Here is a 27,907-nt window from a genome sequence, read left to right on the forward strand (position 1 = left end):
AAACTCTTTCACTCTAACATTTAACAGCAATAGGGTCATGGTTATTTTCTACAAAGGCCTTGGTTTTACTCGGTTACTTGGCAAACTCCCAAAAGCATTCATTCAAGATGAAAGTTTATTGATTAAACACACAAAAAAGGAGCACAGAATTAAAACAAGAATTTATATTAAAACTGTGGTTTAGTGATCATGCAAAACAAATTTAGTTAGACCCTGTCAAAGTCTCTCTCCTTTTGGAGTTAAAATATCAGTCTCTTTTTTTTTTTTAAACAACCTTTGATGAAAAAGAAAGTTAATTTTACTCTCAGTCCTGATGTGCGATGGGCATTCATTTTTCCTGTTTTTTACATAGACACAAGGTGGATGAGAGACAGGATAGAAAAGGTGGGAGAAATATGGCTGTCGATGATGTTTTTTTGAATACTGGACCACTGGAGTGGATGCTTTGGCTGGCAAGTTGAGCACGACACCTACTGCTTGGACTCTGGTTCATGTTCTGGTCAAGGACATCAACTCTTTGGATCCTTTCTCCTTAGACAAGACAGGCTTGGATGAATGCAGCATAGCTGATGTCGGGATTCGATGAAAAGCCAAGAGAGTGAGAGACTGAATAGGAAGAGAGGGAGAGGGGGGCAGTGGCAAAAGCAACTCAAAAAGGGAAGGGAAAACAATACAGGATCTTATGTGCCTCTGTGGTGCAGGTAATTAGATATCCCCACTGCCAGGCTGAGTACTGGATGTCATGATAATGTGATATGCACTGATGTTGTCTTAGCAATGTTGGTCCCAGGATAATGTGCTGACTTTCAGCACTCATAGTTGAAAACAAAGTTCCTTAAACAAGACCAACGGCCAGCCTGCTTTCCTCTCAGGAAGAAAGTCCCTTGGCCTGATCTGCTCCTCATGACTTCAGGTTGAAGGAGCTGAGATGAGTCGAGATGAATTGCAGTTCTGGCAGGTTGGGGGATGCACTGGGGGGATGAAGATTCTTCTTTTTTTCCCCAATGTCTTTTTTTAAGACCCCCCAAAAGGAGTTAAGTTAAATTCATTTCCATAAAGCCAAACTTGGCATAGGTGACTTCATTCTCACATTTTCTTGTTTACAAAGTATGATCTCACCATAGCCCTTGACTATGGTCAATAGGCCATTTTTCTTTGGGCTAATTCAATTTTTCTGCCTGGTTTTCTGGCACCTGTTCATAGCATTGATTTATTGAAAAAACTTCACTTATTTTGCATGATTAATTCTCAGGCAGGCAAAAAGTCATAGGCTATTGTGACATCTTATGAACTTTCCCATACTTTTCACAGTAGAATTTAGGGTAAATCTGTTGGCCCAATAATCACAACAGAACCCCAGTCTACTTTAGTTCTGGCTGTCCCACAAACCTTCTGAGATGATGTTTTGTAGGGAGGAACATTACGGAGTCTTGCTTAGGAAATAAGGACATGGCCCATTTGTGTTAGACATAATGACCTGACCTAGTCTCATGCAGCTGCTACAAGCCACAGTAAAACAAGCCCGAGTAATATGCACACGATGTCTGTGCATTAGTGCAAGAAGAGCCAGAATATAGATTTATATCAACATCCCTTTCACCTGTGTTAAGGGAAATTTCTTTCCTGCAGGAAAAGTCCTTTTACAGTTAATAGAGATGAAACCAATAGAAATGTAATAGGGTCCTATAGATATTCACCTGTAACTCTATGGAATGTAATATAGAAAGGATATAGTTCTTAATTTTTTAACCTTCCTATAAAATTCTATAGCAGGGATATAATTCTCCAATAAATTTCATAGGATACTAAAACCCCATCATTTTCCATTCAATTCTATCTGATTCCTAACATTTACTGAAGAGAGGTTTTCCATTTGTTTTGATTTTTAGTGAATTTATCACTTATGAAATATGCTGGGTTGACAGCCTTGGAGACTGAAGTCTTCTATGGATCCACCAGACAGATCACAGTAATGTGAGCTTCCCCATATGGTCCTGCCAATATGACAACTCCCACTCAGAAGGAGTGCCTCTAGGGATGACAGAGGAGTTCAGTCCATGGCTCATTCAGTCCTTGGTAGAATGCAAATTAGTTTCGAATGCAGTGATGACTGACAGACATTTGCCATCTAAAAAAAGTACCAAGACAACCAACCTACTTCACAATGGCCACTGAGAAGCTATCAGATAACAACTTTGGGTTGTACCAACCTGGGATAGACCTGAACCAAAGTTGCATCAGTATTTTGAAATTGTTTTTTTCTATATTAAAATGTTTTAAAATGACCACATTTAGATAAGTGAGAGTACAAGACTTATTAGGCCAGATATATCCTGGGGTAAGCCTACTGAAGTCAATGCACTTCAACCAGGGATGAGTTCAGCCCCTTGTCCCCTGACTTAATGTCAAAGATTAGACTGACTGAATCACAGAATTCCAAGGCAGGAGTTCTATAAAACTGAAAGCACCAATTATTCAAATTGTTTTACTTAGATTTGCTTTTTAACTAGAGATGGACCTGAGCTGCAGAGTTCAGATCTGAACTTTCCCAAAGTTTTGGAGAGGAGGGGCAGAGGTTCAGATCTTGGATTTTGTTTTGGGCCCAACTCTAATTTTAGCTGATAGGCTGCGTATGAAAAGACAAACACCAGAAGTCATGAGGAGTTTTTAAATGATCAATATCAATGATAACTAAAGGCCTGATCCTACAAATAGCTGCTCAGGTTGAAATCCTGGCCCACTGAAGTCAATAGGATTTTTGCCATTGATTTTAATGGGGCCAGGTTTTTACCCTCTGTGTTTAAAATGCTGCAATATAAAGAAGAATCCCCTTTGTTATGCTATTGTATATTTTCATCAGTCCCTTACGCACCATTTGTAAGATAAAATGGTTTTTCTCTCTTCTAGAAAATCCTCTACATCTTAACACACAATACTTCTCTCCTTCCACCAAGGTTATTGACACTTTCTCTCTCCTGGTGCTTCGAGTGAGGCTGCTGCAAGTTTTTGTTATGGATGACTAATATCCATGAAGTTCCCAAAGCTTAGTAAAATACGTGAGTTACACAACACCTTCAAAGGGTTATTAGCAGAGATTAAGAACCATCCGTTACGGCCAAGAGTCAGTGTTGTCAGTGCAAAGCCCAAAGATATTTTCAGTTGTTTCATCTATACTTTTTATGTCAAAAATCATCTGGCACCTCATTATACGCTGACACTGTGCCTATATTTATGACTGTACTGGATTACTTACATTATGCCAAAAAAAAAATTTCATACATCTACTGTGGGAACAATCAGATTCTCATTACAACTGTCAGTGGTAAATGCTGATCCTTCTTTTCATAGCTGTTTGGAATATTTTTTTAATGGAAAGGGTTTTTTTTATTAAATTTAACCTTTGGAAATGTCATAATCACTAAGACTTTGTGAAACGTAGCAGAAGTGCAAACTTTCTGTTCCTGTGTATGATAATTCTCTGTCATTTCCTGTTACAGAAATAGACTCTGCTTATTCTGCTATGACTTGACTTGTACAAAACATTTATTCAATTTTATGAGTTTTACTTTAACCAAACATTACTTACGTCATCTGAAATTTGACCTCCAAATGTGACCCATGTCCCTAGAAAGAATAAAATCATTTGTTACTGTTAAGGATTTTGTTTAAATTACAGTACACAGTATAATTATGATACTTTTCCTCAGGTAATCTCTTGATTATTATTTTTTTTAAATGGCCAATCTCTGTAATGAGATGTGCTTGTTTAAATTTAATTGGCCAATGAATCACAGAAAGTCTGTGCTTTCATTTCTTAAAGGGGTGTGTCACAGGAAGGTAGGGTGTTCTTCCATCTGGTGTGGAGGAGGATGAAATGTCTTAAGAGCACACTGCTGATGGCTAAATCAGTTTGAAAATGACCTGAAACTAAAGTGAGCCCCATACTGAGCTCAGCTGAAAACTTTTGTCAAGGATCGATAGATTTCATCTCCCTATCTCCTAGCAATCGCCATAGCTCCCTCTCCATAAACGTCCAACAGGCCTTGCTTCTTCTTAAACCAACCCTCCAGTTCAAGTTTCTGAATTCTGGCTTTCAAGACTGCACAACCCTACTCTGGCTTCCAGTTCCGTTCTCCTTTCTTCCTGTTTCCACACTCACAGGGGTAGATTCTCAGCTGGTGTCAAGTGTTGTGGCTCCACAGCCTGTCAATGGAGCTATGACAATTTACACTAGCTGAGGATCTGCCCCAGCACTCTGCTTGCTCCATTCAAGCTTCCTGCCTGATCAGCCACTTTGTATCTGTCTCCCAGTCTCGTTTTTGTGCTTGGGACAATTTAGGGGCAGCGAGGGGACAATACACATTGCCCCGTCCGCAGGTACCGCGCCCCCAGCTAACATTGGCTGGGAACTGTGGCCAACGGGAGCTGCAGGGTCGGCACCTTTGGGGGGGGCAGTGCGCAGAGCCGCCTGGCATCGCCTCTGTTTAGGAGCGAGAGAGGAGGACATGATGCTGCTTCCGGGAGCTGCTTGAGGTAAGTGCCGCCCGGAGCCTGCATCCATGACTTTCTCCCATGCCCCATCCCCCTACCCCAGCCCTGAACCCCTTCCTGCCCTCCAAACCCCTCAGCCCCAGCCTGGAGCACCCTCCTACACCCCAAGCCCCTCATCCCTGCCCCACCCCAGAGCCTGCACCCCGCAGCCAGAGCCCTCACCCCACCCCCTGCACCCTGCCCCAGCCCGGAGCCCCCACCCATACCTTGAACTCCTCATTTATGGTCCCACTCCAGAGCCCCAACCCCCTGCCCCTGCCCCAGCCCTGATCCCCCTCCTGCCCTCTGAACCCCTCAGTCCCAGCCTGGAGCACCCTCCTACATCGCAAGCCCCCCATCCCCGCCCCACCTCAGAGCCCGCACCTCCAACCAGAGCCCGCACCTCCAACCCCCACCCCCCACACCCTGAACTCCTCTTTTCTGGCCCCACCCCAGAGCCCGCACCCCCAGCCAGAGCCCTCAACCCCAATTTCGTGAGCATTCATGGCCAGCCATACAATTTCCAAACCCAGATGTGGCCCTTGGCACAAAAAGTTTGCCCACCCCGATCTATAAGATAATATATTATAAAAGGTCTAAATAAAAACCAACATTTTGATTTTGTCAAAACAAAAATATTTTGACTGTTCCTTCCCTCTTCCTCCAAAAATTCTTTGAGTCATTTTTTTCTTAACAAGCACTGACTCTCTAACGAGTATGTGTTTCAGTGGGAACTGTGAATGTTAAGATTTAATTGGCTATTTATTAAACCACAGTGTTTGTGGTATCATCATTTAGAAGGTTGCTTCATGAAGTACGGATTTTTACTGTCAGAATTAGACAATATAAGTAAAATTACCGTGCCTCTAAAAAGTATCAAAGTCACACACTGCATACTACAATTAAGTATATGCAAATAAGTACAAATAAGTATATGCTTTAACAGCCCTTGCTTCTGTCCTAAATATCTGAGCCTACACAACATGACCTGGAAAGCAAAGTGTTGAAGTGTGAAAAAAGGGAATCATTTCATACTATCATTTGCTCTTTGTTACCTAGTTACCATGTCAGTTTGATGTACAGCACAGTTCTTATTTTTGCAGCTATTCAGGAATTACATGTTCACCACATAAAAAATTATTTGTTATTGTTTTAATACAAGAATGAGGACCATCCAGATACAATAATCTTTTACTATGAACTTCATGGTTACACTTGTACATGTGGTATGCATAAAATGTGATGACAATTACTTCTGATGGGCACCTATACATTTAGCAAGGAATTTGCCACAGGGAAGAGTTAGTTATACTATAGTTAGAAGTTAAAATTTTATAGAGAGAGCCTACTTATATAAAACACAGCATATATTATATATTTCCAATTTGAAACTCAACCATATAGAACCTGGCCATGCAAACCTTCCCATTGACAGCAATCAGATTACTCATGTGAATAAGCATTACAGGATCAGGCCTTAATGCTAGAAAATTATATAGGGTTCATTTCATTCAGACAATGTATGGAAAGCTGACCTAAATGCCTTGGGGGGAATGCTAGCACTTCTGAAAAAGAGATTTGGTAAACATAGCCAGGATATTTGCCTTTCTATCTTGCGATTTTATCCAGTTCAGAATCTGCATCAAGTGCAAAATATTCAACACAAAAATCACATTTGAAACGTATAGAAGTGTTTACAGCTTAGTAGTGGCCTGACAAACTCCGTAACAAACAATTGGGAGGGATGGAAGAACAAGAGGACAAGAGTTACACTAATAAGATCAGCAAAAACAATGAATACTTGTGTACTGTGTTAATATATATCTTCCTACTGGATATTCCTCTCCATGCATCTGATGAAGTGCGTTTTAGCCCATGAAAGCTTATGCCCAAATAAATTTGTTAGTCTCTAAAGTGCCATAAGCCCTCCTTGTTGTTTTTGCTGATACACACTAACACGGCTACCCCTCTGAAACTAATAAGCTTACACTTTTGATGTAGGTAATTGCATATCTTTTGGTTCACCATAAAGCTGTTTTCAAAAAAAAAGATTTGACCTCTGTGGCAGGAACCGTCCTCGTGCTTGATGTGTGTATAGCACCTCGTACAATAAGGCCTGTAGACACCACCACAATCTAAATACATCCATGAAAAGTATTGTTTATTTTTGTGGGCATCGTGGAAGAAATGATTCTTAAGGAGGGACTAGAAACATTTTAACACTCTTAAATACTTTTAACATACCAACCCTTTGAGCGACTTCAAGCAGCTACTCTTTTTAAGAAAATCAGCCAGTGGGAGAAATGTTGCAATCTTTTCCTCAAGAAGTTGGCCCGAATCTCTCTGTGCATTAGTTTTCTCATCTTTAAATGGGAGTAGTGCTACTTTTGAAAACCTCCTTGTCTATTTACAGCATAATATTTAAGCTGAAATTATCTGTAAACTGGGATAGGTGCCTGCTTATTGTTTCTCTGTAGAATGTCGATATTCTACATTTATAATTCTGAAAGAGCTATGCCATTTTGAGCAAGCTTGGTTCCTCCCATCTGCAAAAATTTTAGCTGATTTCTGAGGACTGTTAGGGATTAACAGGGGGAAGGGTAGAACTGACATTTAACTCTACTTCTATGCTAGTAAGCCATTAGCAGGAATGGATGTACAGTTATGATCTACCCATTTTCAGTAGAGGATAATAGTCCCTGATGCATATGCGTTCATTTTGTTAACGTGTGCACCCAGAAACTATCAGAATAATTCTGGAACCATGCAGTGAAGCTTTTTGCTTGCACCACCCAGGCACATTTACCCGATTTGGTGCTACCACTCCACTGCTTTGCCAGCTATTCCATCTGCTCTGAACAATGGTTTTTATTTACCTTAGCAAGCCTAAGCTATTTCCCAAGATAAAAAATTATAGTACTGACCTCAGTTGCTGCACTATAAACCCAAAGTAACATTATTTTTCCTTCACTGGAGAGCCTCTGGATTTATACCAGTGCAGCTGAAATCAGAACATGATGTGTATGTTCAGTTGCTGATCTGTCAGTAAAGATTGTAAGAGGAAGTTTATCTTTGGTAACAGAGTCATTACCCATCTCTTGATTACCCCTCTTCTTTAGCCCTTCCCCTTTACTTTTGTTTCCCCCTCTGGTCTGTTGTCTAGCCTTCTCACCCTTCTTCACATCCCCCATTGATCGGCTCCTCACTTTGTCCTTTCTCTCTGGTTCTTCTCTTGCACGGCTCTACCCTGTTGTGCTGCTGTGCAATCAATGAGCTTCAAAGGAAAACTCAAGCCTTTCATAAGTTTTGCTTTGCAGCCAGTGATGCACATGCCGCAGAAAGGAAGTGGGTGTAGCAGCCCAGCTTAGCAAGTCTTTAAGGCTGCGTCTAAACTGCAAAGTTTGGTCAATGTAAGTTACGTTGGCATACAGCCACCCACTTTTGTACATCACATGGGCACGCACACACTTGACTGCTTGCATTGGTGCTGCACATCCTCACCAGGAGTGGTTGTGTTGATGGAAAATGCGGTACACCACGGGTAGGTATTCCAGAGTGCCCAGCACTACCGTCCGGCACAATGCAGTGCTTTGCATTTTGCAGTGCTCTGTGTGATACCAGCAATTCGTCCTGGGATTTCTGAGAACTAGTTTCCACATTGCCATTTTCTCCATCCCATTAGGCTTATTCCATCCCATAATTTATCATGCCATTTTTAATACTGGCACAGTACGGTGTGCCATTTTCCTGTCTTCGCCATTTCTCTGACCAAAACATGGATGCTTCCGAGCTCAGTGCAATTCGAATGACCATTGCTAACACAGGATGCACGATTCTTCCATATTCATGGCACGTCAATGAGTACTATGACAGCAAATGGTGTGGTGAAAAGGAGGAAGAGAATTTGACAGTGATGACTGGATGCTGATGGAGACAGTGAAGAAAAATGTCATGTTGCTGCTGGCATTCACAGAGCAACTCCACAGGGTGGATGGGTGCTTCTGGCCCCAAGAAATGAGCATTGACTGGTGGGATTGCATCGTAATCCAGGTTTGGGATGACAAGCCGTGGCTGCAGAACTTTTAGATGTCAAAGGCCACGGTCCTGGATCTGTGTGCTGAGCCTGCCCCAGCCCTCCAGTACCGGGACACTAAATGAGAGCTGCATTCCCAGTGGTGAAGTCAGTGGCGATTGCACTCTGGAAGCTTGCAATGTGGATTGCTATTGGTCAGTCAGTGGACAATCCGTTCAGAGTCAGCAAATTTACAGTGGTGGCCACTGTCATCCAAGTGTACAGGGGCCATTAAGCATATCCTGCTGCACAGGACTCTGACCCTCAGCAATGTGCATCAAATAGAAGGATTTGAAGCAACAGGCTTCCTGAACTCTGGTGGGGTAATAGACAGGATGCACATCCCTATTCTGCCACTATCCCATCTTGCCAGTGAGTACATAAATGGAAAGGGATAATTTTACAGGGTTATGCAAGTGCTAGTGGATCAGCAGGGATGATTCACTGACATCAATGTGGGCTAGTCAGGGAAGATGCATGATTCTTGAGTCTTTAAAGAACACAGGACTTTTCCAAAAGACGCAAGCAGGGACATTCTTCCCTGACCAATGCAATCCCATTGGTGATGTTGAAATGCCAAGAGTGATTCCGGAGGACCCACCCTACCCTTTGTTCCCCTCGTTCATGAAACTGTACACTGGCTGCCTTCCCGGCACCAAGGAAAGATTCAACAACAGGTGACTGATGAGTGTGCTTTTGGTAGATTAAAAGCTTGCTGGTGATGTTTAATGACTAGGTTTGATCTCAGCGAGGCAAACATTCCTAATGTTATAGCTGCATGCTGTGTACTATGTAATATCTGTGAGGCGAAGGGGGAAAGGCAACAGGCAGGGTGGAGGGGTGAGGTAGACTGGCTGTCTGCTGAATTTGAACAGCCAGACACAGCCAACTGAGGAGCTATACAGCTGAGGAAGGCCTTAAAAGACCATTTTAACTATTAGCCACAGTAGTGTTGTGTAATACTTTGGTAAATTGGTGTGCCTGTGTGTGTAGTGTTTAAATAGGGGTGGGCTATTGATGCCTCTTATGAATTTTGTAATGTGGCATTTATAAGTGGTGTAAACACATATTGTGGAAAGACAAAATAACAAATGCCAGAGTACGGGAGCTGACAGAGCAGGGGACATGTTAAAAAATATCATCAAAGAAAGAAGGGGCTCAGGTGTTTGGGATATGTACACCATATGGAAGATATGCTAAGTAAGCATGGAATTGGGTAGCCAATGAAGTAGGGTGACCATATGTCCCGTTTTGGCCGCAACAGACCCTTTTTAAAGTCCTGTCCCGGCTATCCTGACTTTTTTCTCTCAGAAGGAGGCATTTGTCCTGTTTGCTTTTGTTGACTTGATCAGCTGGCAAGAGCAAACAGGACAAGTGCCCACTTTTGTCAAAAAAGTGGGGTGCAGTGTGGGGGAATGTGGGGGGGCGGGCAGAGATGCCAGCCCCTCCTCCCCCAGTGGGGAGGCCCAGCTGGAGTGGGGTGAGGTCCCTTCCAACCCTGATATTCTATGATTCTATGAGGATGCAGCGTTCCAGCGGGGGGGGGGAGGGCACGGCAGTGTTCCAGTGACAGGCCGACAGCCTCCTGAGGGCCCCCCAAAAGGGTTCTAGCCATGGGCAACAGTCCCGCGGTGGAGGGTGGAGCAGCTCGAGTGAGTGGCTGGGGGTGTTCTGCTTCCTCTTTGGGAAATGTGGTCACCCTACAATGAGGGAAAGAGAAAATGAGGAAGGCCAAGGAAAAGCTGGCAGAAGACAACAAGTGCACGGGCATCACCTAGAAAGAAGTATCACAATTAGTGAGTGACCATAGTCAGTGGAGGAACTGGCCTGCCCAATGTGTCAATGGAACAGGAGGAACTAAGGTAAGGTAAATTAATAAAGGTACTCTGTGTTTCAAAAAACAGAACTTTATTGTGTGCAAAAAAATACAGGAAACTAAGATAAAGTACAAATACACAAGATAAAAACATGTTAGCAGCAGTATAAGGGGATAACCCAAACTTATAAAAACCAACTAAACATACAGTTTTACATATTAAAAACATATTACAGTGTTTTATTCATGTGGCAAAACAGGTAGTGCACTGTGCTTGTGGCTGATCCTCTATATTTCAGAGGTCAACGTACATGTAGTTATGGTTCTCTGTGTTTTCCTCTAGCATGAAATGGCAGGAGAAAGGGTTCATGCCATGCTGACCCTTGTCATGTTGGGGTATATAGGGAGCAGTGTCCATAGAGTTTCCCATGGATTTGGAAGGCTGTTGTGTCCAGGGTCTTTGGGCATGTAGCTCCATCATATCCTATGACATCTGAGTTTGTTGCCTGAGCAAAGCCATAATGTTTTGGTTCACTTCCCACCACACCTCTCTGTCCCTTTGCCTCTCCTGCAGCAACTGCTCCCTCCGTTCGTGGTCCTTCATGCTGATCTCGGACATTCAGCCCCTCCAATCCCCGTATTCATGGTCAGCAGTTGTAGAGGACTCACAGGAAATATCCTCCCTAGTCTGCTTCTTTCTTCAAGTGATCAGCGTCAGATATTCAGCTTGCAGATGCTCCTTCAGCCTCTTTGTGCTCTGCTTGCACCACAGGCTGCAAAGTGAAACTTACCAGAGACACTAATAGATTACACTTTGAAGGCCATTGGTCATACTGCACAATGAAATGGAAGTGTGCACTGAATCAAATGTCGATGGAGCTGTATGTTTGAATCCCAGTTGTATTTCAATACTCTCTAGCTTGCATAATTCTTTTAAACGCTTGTTTTAAAAAATTCCAATCATGCACCCAGTTCAGAAATGCACCCTGAGATGAATGCATTATGGGTTCAAAACTGTCAGCGTGCCAGCAACAATCACATTTTCTTCTCTTCATGTCGTTCAAGGTGGTGTTTTGTTGACCCAGAGGATGGACAGAATGTGAGAGACCATAACCCTGTGTATGCTCGGCCAGGAACTGAAGAGGCAATGTTTACTGTAGAATTTTCCCCCATTGCTACCCTAAAATTTCCCACCATTGCTATCAGCACTAGTGCTTGCTTAGATTGTAAGTTATTCAGGGCAGGGAGAGTTTCTTTATATTTGTACAGTGCCTAGCACTGTGGTACTCGGTGACACCACAATATAAATAAAAGTGCAGACCAGCAGCCATCTGCATTTTAACTACTGTGTCATCTAGATATTCTCTGAGAAAGGTTAAATGACATGATGGTTAAAATGCCAGCAACTGTCTGTAGCCTTCTCCACCCTTTTGTACTCTCTATTACTACTGCTGGCAGAAATGCAATGGTGCAACATTTTACAGAAAAAGTCCAAAGTAAACAGTAAAGGAACCATGTTTCAGCTCTGTTGCAACTGGAACATTTTCTAACATGGTTGGCTGTCACCAAATGGTGTTAGAACTGTCAACAAAAACATAGGTTCTAGCCTGGACAGTGAAAGGGGCTAGAACATGGTATTAAAAGTGATTTAACACCATTTAGCCTTATCCACAGTGGCACACAAAACCCTGGATCTGATCCTGTGAACACTACAAGGGATAGTGCTTACTACTGATTATAGTCCACTGATTTCGGCAGAACAGCACACGGTCAGAAGTGTTTTCAGGACTAAGCCCCATGTTAGAAAGTGATTTAGCTAGAACTGTGTTTAAATTACATTAAAATTATGTTTCTTAAAGCTTATGCTCAAATAAATTTGTTAGTCTTTAAGGTGCCACAAGTACTCCATTTCTTAAATTGGTCTTCAGCCCACTGTAGACAGTGTTCAAAACTGAAGTTACAGCTGGTCTCTGTGAAGATCTTCTTTTGACCCCTCCTGCATTCTTTGCAGGATAGTCATGCATTTTTACAAATCTATCATTAATATATAGTGCTGTATAACACACCCACTTTTTATTTATTTATTTTTAGCAATACACTAGCTATTAATTCCCAAATAAAGGACTACATACAAGTGAAATTAGCATGGCTCTACATCAGTGCTTAAAACAAACTCCCACTTTACAGAAATCTGTCACTGAATTTAATATACAAGTGCCTAATTATTAAATTACTGAGCTGGTCTGCTTCCAAGAGTTTCTCTTGAGATTAAAGTGTTTAAATGGACACTGGCAAGGCTGAGCCCAAACCTGCCAACACTGGACAGCAAGAAAACCCATAGGCACATAGTGGGAATGAGTGAATTGGAGTTCTTGAGGCAAGTTATCTCATTTGTTACTATGTTGCTGATCTGCCATGGGTTAGCAGGAAGGTCAGTCCTGCCTATGTGCACTGGAGTTGGTACCTGCAGCATTCAGTACATCGCTGTGATTCTGTGAATGAGTATTACGAAATTAATACAATTGTTATAATTTTTTTAGTGTCAGGACACTAAGCTTGCCTGTACCTTCACTGAGACTTAGGACAGAAGTTCTCAAACTGTTTTTGTGGAGTCTCTTTTGGAGGTTCATGTCCCATGCATGGCCCCCTCCCAGGGGCAGAGCACATGGAGCTTGGGGTAGGAGAGTGTGCCCAGTACCACAGGGGTAGTGCCCGGTACTCATGGGGGGTGGGAGTGGTGTCCAGTACCCACAAGTGGCAGGACAGGGTGCCCTGTACTCACAAGGGAGCAGGGACATTGCCTGGTACCCATGGGGGCAGTACGATGTGCCCCATTCTCACCGGGGCCTGGGAAGGAGGAGGTGCCCAGTACCATGGGGAGCAGGAGGGGCGCCTGGTATGTATGGGGCTGGAAGAGGGAGAGGTGCCTTGTACCCAGAAGGGGCAGGGACAGAAAGGGATGCCCAGTACCCACAGGGGGTGGCGGCAGGAGGGCTGCCTGGTACCCACAGGGGTCTGGGACAGGAGAGATGCATACAGGTGGCAGAGACAGGAGGGGGTGCCAGGTACCCATGGGGGGCACCCAGTACCCACTGAGGGCAGAAGGGAGGGCTGCCCCTGGTACCCATTGGGTATGTGAGCGATACTCATCATGCAGCACTCGAGGAAGCCTTCCACTCCCTGCAGCAGTCGGGTTGCCAAGACCCTGCCCACCTCATTCACCCTGTGCAAGGGAACTTGGCCATGCTGAAGGGCTGGGGAGGGGAGCGGAAGGCTGCACCCCTAGAGACAGGCCCCCATGCCAGACACAGCCCCCTCCTGACCCTTGTCCTTTAGTGTGGCCCCATCCACTTCCCCCACACAGGCACTGTCTAGCAGGGGAATTGGCTGGGGCTCTGTACCCTGGGGCCACAGTCCGAAGGGGGCTCTGTCCAGCAGGTCAGTACTCTGGGTGAAGCCTTCAGCCAGCTGTTTGCAGAGCCCTTGCCGGCCTCCCCAACAGACTAGGGTATCTGCCGCTTGGCAGCTGTGGCAGTAGGGGATTGAGACAGGCAGGGAACCTGTGCCCAGAAGCTGAGACTGCCCGCACAGAGCCCATCCACTTCCCCTGCCAGCCACAGCCCCCTCCTGACCCCGGCCCTTCAGCACTGCCCATCAGATCCTCTTGCTCCCCCAATAACCTTGTTGTGTCCCCCAGGAGGAAGTGCCACACAGTTTGTGAACCTTAATATTTGATAGGAGTCTTAATTGTAAAGACTGTGCTGGGTAAACACAATGTGGCCAAAAGGATTTCAAAAGAAAAGTAACACCCAAGATCCCCATCAAATCACAAAATCTAGAAGTAAAGTGGGTCTCCTCCAGCCCTCACCCTTTTGCAAGAAAAACCTCTGTTTGCGTTTTTAAAACTTTATAGAAAACGTGGAGCTGGGAAATGATCTGTAGAAAACCCATGTTTATTTCTTAAATGTTGAGATGGCAAACCATTTGGAATGGCATATCTGCAAGTATTTAAACTAAATGCAAACCATCTAATATAATTTGCCATGTAAATGGTAAAATGCTTTATGTACCAACATGGATGGAGTCTAATGATCTTAGTGAACTAATTACCAATATAAGAAGTCTTTGAAGTGTAGAATATTTATATTAATGGGGAATTAGTTAATCAGTTACTGACAGTGCTCAAACAACTCCTTCACGCAGTTCAGGAAGACAAGAATCATCAAAGAATTGTAGCAAAAATCAACAACTTCTTTATTAACTATTTAAGCTAAAGATGCTCCAAGAATTATTCAAATTTAAAACATTGTTTTGAGATCTCAAAAAATCTTTATGAAAAGAACAAGAGTGTTTGGATTTTTTGAAAGCCAAACTTCATTTCTTGTTAAACTCCAATGAAACTAAAGAAATCTCTGAAATGGACTGGACTGAATAGAAGGAAAGATTCAGAACTCTAAATTTAAAGATGTTCTGAAACTCTCCATCCCGAAGACAAAGGAAATAGAACTGACAAGAAAGAATGTACATGTGTATTAACAAACTACATATTCATAAGATGAAGAGGTTCCTAAAAACATGGCATGGAGCCAATAAAAGGATGGCAGCAACCAACTTTGATTCTAACCAAGCCCAAAATAGGGGATTTCTCCTAAAATTTCATGAAATTAGGAAGGAGAAGTGTATAAAACTCTGAAGTGAGCATCCCTCATTATATGTATTTTATATATATATATATATACACACACACACACACACCCTCTGCTACCCTGCTCACACAGCAAGCACTCCGCAACTCATCCTGTATCTCTCTACAAAAAAGCTACCAAAGACAGCTAAGACAACTCAAAAAGAAGCCAACCCAAGGAAAACTTCCCCAAGACTTTAACATGAATTAGTGAGATCAAGTTAACTAAGTTACTTAATTAGGGATTAGATTTTAAAGCTCTTGTAATGATTTTATTGGTATAAAGAAATGCTGTTGTAATTTAAAATACCAGGAGTTTCTCCTGTTAATCACCAAATGGTGAGACCCATTTATTTCTGGAGGGGAGACAGGGGCTAAATATTGGTAAACAGAGAAATAATGGGATTTAACAGGATTTAAGATTCTTAATATTTGTTAATTGGCGTTTCTTATGACAGCTCCCTAAATGGCATCTTCTGAATAACTCATTTAAATATTGTCTTTGTTTTCATAGGATTTAGTTAAGATTGTTTACTTTGCCCAATTACAAACTGTCTGGTTATTAATAATAACCAACAAGGTTCACCTGCCCTTAAACAAATTATTTTGCCCTACTATAAACAGTTTAATTATCTAATTAGATACTACAACTGCATTCACAATAATTTGGGGAAACAGTATACTTTGGTTTGAATTTAACACACGAAGAACGCCTCCCCAGATGTAGTTCATTCAAGTGGTAATCTCTGTTAAAAACACTCCATGGAGAAACATGCAGGAGAGATTATATGAAAAGAAGCATTGCATATCATTTGTGTTCTTTTGTTTAATGTTGTCTTTTCCCTTTTTTAATAGCAAAATAGCCATAGTTAATAACTGTGATTATTTTGCTTGGTTTTAAACACAGTCCCTACAATAGCCTCTGTGACTAAAAGAGTGGGAGTCACATCCCTGAATTGGCAATAAGAGAAACAGTAAGAGCTGTCCTCCCATTTCCTGTTTCTCTAAACTAAATATTTCAGTAATTTTAAAAATAAAATTACTTGGCATGATTTAAAATTACCCCTTTCTACCCCATAAGTCTGAAAACCCTTACACATGGCAGGTCTATAAGCTTAAAATGTCATCTGCTATATTGTGTGTGTGTATATATTTGTTTTTATATTTTTTCTTGTATCTCTTTGAAACTTCAACATAAAAGTAAATGTAGAGGCTCTTTTACCCCAAGAACAAACAATGTGTTTTTTGATAAGAAAATGACACTGGAAGAATGACCTTGAGTAGAGAAGGCTGAAATTTTTCTGTTCTGAATTTGTTTTTGAAGTTTTCCAGTTCTGTGAAAAACCAAAATTGGGTGGGTTTTTTTCATTTCTTTCAAAAATTTTCACTGAATACACTGACCATTGCCAGGCACCTCTAATTCTGGGTTTAGTGTAGCTGGATTGGGGCTCAGAAGATCTGGATTCAGTTCCCAGCTTTGCCTCAGATTTCCTGTGTGACCATGGGCAAGTCACTTACTTCTCTGTGCCTCAGTTCTTAAAACAGGGATATTAATACTTACTTTCTCCTTTGCCTGCTTGTCCAGTTATACTACACTTCAGAAAAGGGATGGTCTCTTACTGTGTTTGTACAGTGCTTATCACAGTAGGGATTTGATCCCAAACAATAATAAAGTTAAAAAAGAAAATAAGTTTTATTAATTTGTGGGCAACCCAATGCATCTGTTATGCAGGGGAAAAATTCAAATGGAAACAGACTTCAATTTCAAAGCTTCAGATAGGTTATTATTATAACTGAGTTAAATTTTTTCAAAAACTATATGACAAATGTCTTGAGTGTCCTTCTAACTAATCTTTATACCACTACAGTCTAAGTGTACGTTACTGTTGAGATATGCATGTATGTCTCAAATACACATACAGACTTATTTATATATTTTGTGGATTAGAGATTCTCTTCTAAATATAGATAACCATGATTCTGTACTATAAATCGTACCCCACTGAGGAAAGAAGTACTAGAGAAGAAAAAACTCAAATGTTTAGACATATGGAGATTAGCATGAATGCTGGAAATGTTTCATCTGCACTAACATGACTGGCACAGTCTCTCTTTGTTGTTTACTTTAGAAATGAACAATTGCTCTAGGGTAAATTCACAGTACTGCAGTGCAGATATGATAATATGTGCTTGCTCCAATACTCCAGTTCCACAGCTAGCTTTCCAATAAAATCTAATCAGAATTAATACTATAATTCTTGGTTTAAAATTAATCCTTGTATAAATAAACAAACGTTCCAAAAGATTTCTCAGGACCCACTTTGCCATGATGCATACACAAATTTAGCCAAATAATATTAGCTCAAGGGGAAGATGGGGAGAATTTCTCTCTTTATGTTTTTAAAATTTGCGTAGATATTTTTCTGCATTCCTCTACTCTGCCTTGTCTATGTTGTTTATCTTCATAGGCTCCATTCCTGCAAGGAGAACCACAGGGGTGCAATGGGATGCCTTGCGGGCCCAGGGTTCTGGCCACACAGTTCTCAGGCCTTGGATTGTAAGGCAGGGATCGTATCTCCCTGTGTGTTCGCACAACACTTAACTCAATGGGGTCCTGAGACGAGTGGTCTCTTTGGGTACTACAATATAAATAGTAATTCATTTGTCTTTATTATTTATTTTTCTGATGTGTAAGATATATCTGCTACACTATCTCTAGGTGCATTTACAAACATTAAAACAGCACACATGCTTATTAGGAACTAAACTAGGCAGTAGGGACAGGCCCACACTGCAGCCTCTGATTCAACCCCCTCAGTCTTTGAGGATGTCTGAAATGGATCCAGATCTGAAGTTTGCAACGTGAGCTCATAATTGGACCAGGCTCAGAATATTTTCAAACTTGGGAAAAGTTCCAGATCCAGACTTCATGGCATGGACCCTTCTCTAGTTAAAGAGTTGATATTAGCCTATACAAGAACCCCAGATCCAAAAGGCCCCTGAATTTTGGGGGCTTGAAATCCAGTCCTGAATCCACCTCCGCATTTCCTGATTCCAAATGTCACCACTGGGGACTCTGTCTCTCTTTCCCTTTGCAAAGCTCAAGCAAACCTTTATCTATTCTAGAGAAATTGTTTTCCCCAAACCAATACTTCAATATTGTTTTACTGCTATATGTACAATCTGTTCCAGCAACCTAATATTCACAAGCAACCTCACAATAGCAAACTAGAAATGTGATGGAGGAAAAACTACATTGCTTAGGAAAGCTAGATCAGTTCCAAGCTTCGAAGGGTTATTCTGAACAGTGAGATAAAATATTTTTAAAATTCTATACAGTGCTTTGACAGCGTATTTTTTTAAAGATGAACAATGCTCATAAACAAAATATCCCTGGACAGGCATACTGTATTCAAACAGCATGCACAAATCCTTGAGCAATGAAAGCAAATACCAAATCTAAGCAACTTCCCTCTCTGAGTGGTATGTGTTAAATAAGTGCACCCCAGCTGATTAATTGGACAAAGTTGAAAAAAGGAAGAATTCATTCACAGTGCAATGCATGTAAATAAGGGAGCAAAGAGGTGACTGGGGAAACAAACAACAGATGAAAAAGTCACAAATGGAAATTACATGCTGGGCAAAAGATAAAAGAATTAACTTAAAGAATTTGTAAGCTGAGCTAATAGCCTTCAAGAATCAAAATGCATGTAAGCAAAAGGAGAAGTGCTTATTTGCTGCACTTTATTTTAAGGAGCCTACCGGCCACATTTTCAAACACAGGTCCCTAAAGATAGGTGCCCCAGCACAAACATAGGTACCTATCTATATGGCCTGATTTTTAGAGCTTATGAAGCTCCAATTGACTTCAGCTGGTCTCTGATATCCACATGACTAACATGGATTTAGGTGCCTAACAGACATCAAAGTTTTAAAATTTGGCCCCAATAAATTTTTTTATCATATTTGCAGCAGTCGAGATTTTTAAAGGCATAAATGGTGTTCAGATGCCTAACTCCCACTGACATGCAATGGGAATTAGGCACTTACCCACCATTTGGGCTATTGAAAACTTCCCCCAGCATCTTCATTGTTGTTAATGTGAAATTAAATCAATATTTGCTCTGACTCAGGCAGAGAGAAAACCGACAGACTAAGCAAGGGGAATGAGAGTTATGAAAATTAACTCCTGGTAAACAGAACACACATTTTTGTTAGATGAGATAACTTTCTAAATATTAGACATAATGGGAAAATTCTGTGCTTCCTTAATCGGGTTACACCAGTTTAAGCCAAAGTGGACAGCAAACTTTGGCCCAATGCATATAGTACATCTACACACACACACACACACACACACACACAGTGTACACATTCCCTAACCAAGATTTTTAAAACCATAGGAGCCTAAAGCTCCAAAATTCATGTTTGGGCACCAAGTAACCAACCTGATTTTCAAACATGCTTCCTGCTGGTTGCTCCGCACCTTTGAAAAATCAGGTCACTTAAGCTTTGTCTACACTAGCACTTTTGTCAGTCAAACTTTTGTCGGTCAGGAGTGTGAAAAAACCACATCCCTGACCGACATAAGTTTCACCAACAAAAGCGCTAGTGTGGACATCTCCCGCCAACATAGCTACCGCCACTCACTGGGGTGGTTTAATTATGCTGGCAGAAGAGCTGTCTCCTGCCAGCATAGAGTCGCTACATGGGAGATCTTACAGCAGTGCAGGTCTGTAGTGGTCTGTAGTGTAGACAAAGCCTTATTTAGGACCGGAAGGAAAGATGTAGGAGACTGATTTTAGGCACCTCTTTTTGCAGTTTTTGGGAACAGTACATTCCTTTTATGTACTCACTATGGCTGCAAGGCCACCCCCTGAATATGGGAAGCCTGCAGTTACTTAAAGTTAGGCACAGATGCTGAATAGCTGTGCTCTCTTTCCAATAAATAACAGCCCCCATCTACCCTATCCATCAAACTGAGTTTGAGAACTGTTATTAAAGATGGTCCAGCTATACCAGTTTCTACCTGGTCTGATGCTCCCTGATTCTTGGGGGAAGCTCAAGCTAGTATCAGCTCTCAGTTAGTTCAAAGCAGCACTTACTCCATAGCACACACCACTAGAAAATGAGCAATAATCATCACACTAGCTGTTCCTGGAATAACGAGGCCCCCATAACATTGGGAAGAGGGGATGCCTGCAGCAGCAAGTTTGACAGCATTTTGTGAACTGTACATATGCAATCTGTTCCTTTCCTGAGTGGCATGGCCAGCAGTTTTGCAAGTTGTGCAGCAGGGGCATACAAAGCCATTAATTATTTCTGGAATCCTGAAGAATTAATTCCCATGTGAACAGCTGTAGGATGCTTTGGCCTTATCTTGTGATAACACACAATGCAACAAGTTTCACCTCTGTGCTGTCAGAGAAGTGCATATATCCCCCTCACTGCATCCCAGGAGGGAAACAGTGTTTGTTGTGAAGTACAGACTGCACAAAAGCTGGCTTGGGATATTATAAGCACTGAAGCACAATGCTACAGGTTATGTTATTAACATTGCTCCCAACAGAAAACAAAATGCTCATTTGGTGTTTCAAACAATGCATGTCAGGTTAAGGATGATTTACAACCTCAGTGAACAGCCCTGTTTCTAAGAAAGAAAATACTGGAGAAAAAAATAAAATAAATAAAAAAACTACTTTACTTCTGTCAAGGCTGATTCCCCACGCTGGCACTTCAGTGTAGAAGGTGGGGGGCCCGCAAGGATTCTGAAAATTAATACTGGCCACTCCAGACTTGTATTAAACTCCCAAGGTTACAGCTTCTCTCTGACCTTAGATGGGTAGACGCTGCCACCACACAAATGCAAAACCCCTTGAAACTCAGGAAGGCATACTTGGAAATTCCTTCCTGTGGGGTACCCTCAAGCCCTTTCACCCCCTCTCTGGGGAAGAGCAGAGAAAGAAAACAAAGGGAATTAGCTGTTGTCCCCAGCTAATTAAACAACATGTGCACAAACCTCTTAGGACACCAAAAATCCAATCCTCTTCTTATAAAAGGTAAATTTTATTAAAAAGAAAAAGAAAAAAAATACATCTGGAACTTAGGCTTTTGCTAGATTTAAAAAACCCACTTACAAAAATTAAACATCAAGAATAACCTTCTTGAGGTCCAGCTTAAAGGTTACAAGCAAAACAAAAAGCATTTGGGGTTAGCACAGAGGAGTCCACAAGCCAGTAAGAAATAAACAGAAATAAACCTAATTGCGTCTTTCTAAACATTCCTGATCTACTTACGTACCTGGGTTGTTAAATAAGTAGTTCTAGATATGATCTGATGATTTTTGTATCTGGCCTTCAGCTTCTCACAGCATAACTGCTCCCTGTTCCCCTCTTTCCAGGAGAACAACAGCACACAAAGGGAAAGCTTTTTTCCCAATTTTAAAAAGTTCTAGCCTTCCCATTGGCTCTTTTGGTCAGGTGCCCACTCCCTTTCTTTTACCTGGACTTTTTTAACCCTTTACAGGTAAAGCAAGTAGAGAACAGCTACCAAGAAGGACTTTATAGCTAACTGGCTGGCTGGGTGTCCATAAAAGGGAGCTATCCCTCCCCCCACTTCATTTATGACCACTTCTTTTTAAACAATTAACCTCTTTGAGTATCTCCCTCTTTTCTCTACATTTCCTTCTGCTTCCTTCAGTAAAAGAAAGTAAGCCCCAACATTTGAAAATTGCCCTCATAACACCATGAAAGAAACTAACACTGCATCAATCAGGCACTTACCAAAAAAGGGCCCAATCCTGCAAAACTTACTCATCAACATAGTCTTTACCCACTTGACTTCATTGGACTGCAGGCATGAGTAAGAACTAGTCACATAAGTAAGAGCTGGCAGGATCTGGCCCATGTGGCCAAATTCTGGTCCCCATTAAGCCTGTGTAAATTTGAGTATTTCCACTGAAGTCAATGGAGTAATTCCAGATTTGCACCAGAGTACTGTAACTAAGCAGAAATTGGCCCTAAAAATTGGGGTGGGGATGGAGAGCAATTTAAAACGGAAGGAAAGTCTAGGAATGTTGAAGATGTTTAAGGATACAATGTGAGGCACATTAGGGCATTGTAAAAAACAAAACAAAACCAAAAAACTAACCTTTTAACTAACTCATTTTAACTAACCTTGTTGAAAGAAGACTAAAGAAGACCCTTGGCTGCAATGTCACCTCTGACCTTGTCTCCTGGTACCAGCATTCGTTAAAGAATCATCTATTTTCTGGGACTGCATCATATCTACTAATAGATAAGATCTTTTTTCTGTTTTGAAACCTTAAAGACAGTTGATGAGTGGTGACCCTATCTTTGGGCTTGCCTACACAGGGAAGTTATTTTGTATTAAGGTAGGTGTAAATTTAAAACAGGATAACTATTCTTGATTAACTCTATATGTCCATGCTCCTATTCCAGAATAAGAGTGCCTTATTCTGAATTATCAGTTTATTTCCAAAGTGGATTAAACTAATTCAGAATAAAGTGCTCTTATTCCAGAATTGGAGTATTCACAGACAAAGTTAACCAGGAATAGTTAATCAGGAATAACTCCACATGCAGGCAAGCCCTTTGATTCACTACATTTAAGTCATTCTTTGTGTATTTTCCATCAACCAAGGGCTAGGATGTACTCCAAGTTGTTTTGTTTTTATGTGTAAAAGTTTTTCAGGTTCAATGAAAACTTAAATTTGGGGGAGAAAAACTAGGGAAGCAGGAAAATCATGCCATTAAAGAGGACCTACAAAAGTTAAATGAAAGCTGAGTCCACCTGAGAGTTATGTGCTCAGTGCCACCATCAGGAGATGAGGGACAAGTAGCTTAAAACCAAAGTTTTACTTCCCCTCAGAGATAAATTGGAACTTCTGGTTCATTGAAGATATCCTGGAGTTCATCGATCAGTGACAGCGTAGGTAACCAGAAGTCTTACTGAACAGCTTCAGTGACCCAGAAATACAAATAGATTTCAAGAAGAGAAATAATAATAATTTTTTCCTTGTTAGTTAGAAGTTATTCTGGAAACCTCCAGCATCAGTCCAGCAGAGCATTCATCATGTAAAATGGGTTGATTCTGTTTCCATCTTATCTCTGGAACTACTTATGGACCAAATTGTGACTCATTTTTATGGAAGCACATGGGTAAATGGAGACTGCCTCGGGCAATGCACAATTTAGTGACTGCACAGCTCACCTTTCAGAACACAGGCTATTGGCTAAATGCCAGAATTTGGCCCTGTGCAAGCAAGACAACCAGGATATTTGCCTTTTTAGCCCCTCCCAACTCTCTCAAACTAAAGTAACTGCCATGAAACACATTTTGCAGATGGATCAGCTGTGGCATTTGGTCAGTGCACACTAGTGCTGGAAGGTCAGCAGATGGGCTTGTTTTTGCTTTATGTGCATTTGCGTGCAAAACTGAATAGTTTCACTGCAAATTTGATCCCAGAGTCAAATTATGTCATTTTTACCAGTATCACCTTAATTTGCAAAATCTTACCCAAAGTCAAAATCATAGATGTAACCTGGGATCATTTCAGGAGAAAAAGGTCACCCTTTTCTCATCATGAATAGACTTCGATGGCAAAACATCTCTCTGGCTGTGGAAACTGTCTGTGGTGAGAGGTTTCTGTTGTACCGTTTGGTGAGCTGAATTAATTCCTCTTTTTACCATGGTTACATGGTTAGGTTTGTCTAGTTATTTCTTTCCTTGGAAGCTGGACTAGTCATTATGTTCACAGTACTCAGAAAGGGAAGTTAGATAAAAACTAAAATACTCTTGTTGGAAGGTTGCAACGTAACCTTGCTTCATTTCTTACAATTCAGAACAGCAGCACGCAGAGAACCCAAAAAGAGGCTGCTCCCTAAGGCAGTGAGGCACAATTCACCCCATCTTGCTTTAAGCTGGCTCATTCCAGACTGACCCTGATCATGCAGGCTTCCCTACACAGCCTCCTAGCGGGACCCGGAGAAACCCCCCACCCCACACACACACTCTTAAAAGTAATAGCTCTGCCTTTCCAACACAGTCATCTTGTCAGTTTTAGGAAACGTTTGAGGAAAACCCCAACAGGCAGTTTCCACAGTCAGAAACTGTGACATTTTTCTCTGAACATCTATTCATGACGACAAAAGAGTGACCTTTTCCACCTGAATGGAGATAGGGGAGTAATTCTACTTACCCAAGTAAGTGCTACACAAAATGGCCTTTGAGTGGTTGCTCATCCACTTGAGACTTGATTTTGAAGCACCCTCAACGATCATGCTTTTTTTGAGCTTTGAATTGGGCCTTGCATTCATCTATTTAAAAAACTGAGACAATAGCCAAAACCAGTACTGAACAAGACTTAGTCCCGTGACTCTCTTACTTCTTCCACTATACAAGCTCTTTAACCCCTAACCCTTACAGTGAAAGAATTCTCCTCTGGTACTCAGTTATAGAGGTACTGGAATTTGTGGTACATATACCTGCTCCATGACATCCAAAACAACTGAAGAGTGACTCAGGATCTTGGGGTGGAGGGAATGAGACACATGGATCATGTACCAAGCTTGTGTGGGATGATTAATGGATTAACTGTTTCTCTTTTTGAGCAGTAACCATGGAGATTATTCACAAATATCATGCTGTTTCAGGTTACCCGTTATATATGTTACCAAACGCCTCAGGCCCCAGATAGACACTGCTGATTCACTACCAGCATGTGATACATGACAATTCATTTGAGAGAGTGTGAGGTGGGGGAGCCAGGACTTTAAAGAGACTACAGAATAATTAAGGAATATGTATTTCCCTTATCACTTCCCTCCTTTTATCTCTGCTCTGTCTCATGTTTTTCTCTATTTCCTTTTCTTTTTTACAGTACAGCATAAAGCATACTTTTATCTTGGTGAGATTTTAGAAACTGTGAGAGGAGATTACTGGGTCTTTGGAAACTTTAGTAAACCTTAAACTAGACTCTGATACTGTTGTGAGTTTAAGCAAATAAGTTTATCTCTTAGAGACCAGCACAACAGAAACTGTTTAGAAAAGTCATTTAAGTTAACACTTGACATGGCAAAGATATCTGATTTATCTGTTATGGAAGCTGAAGAGGTGCTACAGTACAGGAGAATGCTTCTGTCTGCAAACCTGAGAGTAAACGACAATTGCCCAGTCAACTTCAAACTTTCTTTACTGCCTAGTTCATGTCAGGGGCTCTACATGGATCGTCACTTACTCGACTGACTTACTCGCCCAGGTCTGTGGATCCATGCCCAGTCGGCCCCTTTTTACATTCCTCTTGTCCTATACGAGAATGGCAGCCACTTTTTTTCATTTTCAAAACCCAAAATTAGCTAAAGCAGAACACTTGTCCCATGCAGCTGTCCTCATAAAAGAGCTTATTTAAATTTAAATGTCTCTATAGTTCCGTATGTTTTTAATGAATGAAAGCCTCTACAAGCAGCTTTTCCTGATGTTATAATTTCCCCCAGTTTCTTCTCACCATGACAACATTTGCTCATGATGTGACTATCCACACATCCGCATTGGGTAACGAGACAAATCCTCTAAGCAGTCCAAGATCTATTTCTAGGTGAGGAGGTCTTTTTGTCAAAATGGAGTTTATTTTTCATTCCATATTGTACAGTAATTATTAGGGATTTTTCACATTTCCCTTTATTTTAAATCTCAACTATAGATTTCAAAGCACTTTACAAATCTGAGCTAATGATCACAGCACCTCTCTGAGATATGTAAGTACCATTTTGTAGGTGGCACACCAACACAAAGATGATGTATTTTTCTCTCTCATGGGCAGAGCCAGTCTGCTGCTTTAGCTACTAGAAATACTCGATCACTGACAACAAGTCCTGCCCCAAAAACATTAAAACTCCTACTGAATCTTCACGGTTACTGCATAAGGTAGCCACAAATATCTGTGTATGCCAAGGACTTAATGATGTGACCAGCCCATCTCCTGACACGTTCACTTTGCAGAGTACTGACAGTGTTGTGACACACAAACCAGGTTGTTTAGTGTTACTGATCTACATCACCATAGCAAGAATCAGCATTTTCACAGATACCCAACAAAACTGATACTGTTCTGTTTAGTCCTATTGACCCATCATTTCCAAGGCCAGTTCACTGAATGCCACCAACTCTCCTAATGGCGTTGGTTTAGTGATAGCACCAGGGTGCAGAGGTTGTTATATGTACTACCCACTGTCTATCCAGAGACTAAATTGGTTGGAAATATTCTGACAGAATGTTTGGGATTTTTTGGGTTGGAAAATGCTGATGTGTCCAAAGCAAAACAGCCGTCGATTGCATTGAAAATTCATTTACAAAACACAGACCTAAGCATTCTGATAAAACTGAAGTGGAACATGCTGATTTTCCATTTCAAAATTACTTTTCATTTCAATTTTTAAACATTTTACATTTTATAATAGAAAATAAAGTCAAAATCTAAATGAAACAATTTGATCAAGCCAAAAAAAACCTGTTTTTGTTTTGTTGTTTTCATTCCATTCTGAGATTATTTTTTTTTTAAATAACAGAATTTACCACAAATCAGAAAATCTGGTTCCCAAGTGGCTCTCCCAGCAATCCTCAAACAGGCCTAATCCCCTTCACTACAACATCCAGCGTATAACTCAAGCAGCTACAACAGATATTTGAGTGGAGATGCAACAGACTAAGCAGTGCAACAGGACATAGAAAGGCCAGTCACCTTGGCCTCTCTTCTGAGGTCACAAAGGGCCCTCGCTGCAGTAGGACTGTTGTGGTTCTGCTGCATGGAAAGAGGTGCACAAAAATGGAGCGAGGCAGGGAGGGGGATTTATATGAGGTCAGGCAGGGAGGCTGAATCTCTAACTAGCCACAGAGTTCTGCACTGTGAGGGCCTCACTGTGCATTGCCACAGAGAGGGTTTTGGATACAGTTAAATACGGGGGCTCCATAATTACATAGATTGTCTGGCTATGATCTCCTGTGTCAAGGGGATTACAATCTGAATACAAGCTACTGGAGCTCTGGGGTTGCAGTACAGACCACGAAGTAATTTTATTAGCACTCAGAGGCTTTGAAGATTGGGCTGAGGATTCCCTTCTGGGCACAGATCATGATAGTAACTAGCATCAGGCACAGGTTGGAAACGATATAAATAATTACATGCAAAAAAGACCCCAAACAACCCAGGCTAAAAAAATGTTAAGGTTGCAAGGTCAAGCACTCTAATTTACTAAATACCAGAATTAAGGTTGAAATGAAGATCACACAAACAAGTAGGTTTTCATTCATACATTCCATCACTTCAGGAATCTGGTTTGAAATGCTGCTATGACATATATTCGTAGCATCCTGGGAAGGGAAAGAACGTAATGAGTGACAATCATTGTATGGGAAGGGGCTATACAGAGCGCTCTCTCTCTCTCTCTCTCTCTCTCACACACACACACACACACACACACTTTCTTAAATTATGCGCCTACATTATTGTGTTATAAATCATTCATCCATGTTACTGCATTTTAACACCTTTTTTCACCCTTGACCAACATCATAGCAGAGCTGGATTTCTAGGGAATCATATTTAATGCTTCATTCAACACACCTCTAGCAAAAACTGAGCACATGCTCATGTGCTCTCTCAGTGCTGTCGTCCTCACTTGTTCCAGATATCTAGTACTTCAGTTTCTCACCACAGAACTGTACTTGCAGCTAGAAAAATGAATATGAACTCGTTAACTAACCTGGATCCTAATTTTTTTCCCAGCAG

At 41.4% G+C, this 27,907-nt stretch overlaps 1 protein-coding gene across 6 annotated transcripts in view; it reads right to left on the minus strand.

Moving 5' to 3' along the window:
- Positions 1-27,907, minus strand: part of KCNAB1 (potassium voltage-gated channel subfamily A regulatory beta subunit 1) — a 167,635-nt gene that overhangs the window by 55,777 nt on the left and 83,951 nt on the right. For 3 of the 6 annotated variants that reach the window (XM_074963734.1, XM_074963731.1, XM_074963737.1), the window contains one exon: positions 3,587-3,624. In XM_074963734.1, the coding sequence (XP_074819835.1) occupies positions 3,587-3,624 (38 nt within the window). Of the gene's footprint in view, positions 1-3,586; positions 3,625-27,431; positions 27,490-27,742; positions 27,850-27,907 lie in introns of those variants that run through there. The other 3 variants (XM_074963736.1, XM_074963735.1, XM_074963732.1) reach the window with 3 other exon arrangements.

Source organism: Natator depressus, chromosome 9, assembly GCF_965152275.1.
Source record: "Natator depressus isolate rNatDep1 chromosome 9, rNatDep2.hap1, whole genome shotgun sequence".
Lineage (NCBI taxonomy): Eukaryota > Metazoa > Chordata > Testudines > Cheloniidae > Natator > Natator depressus.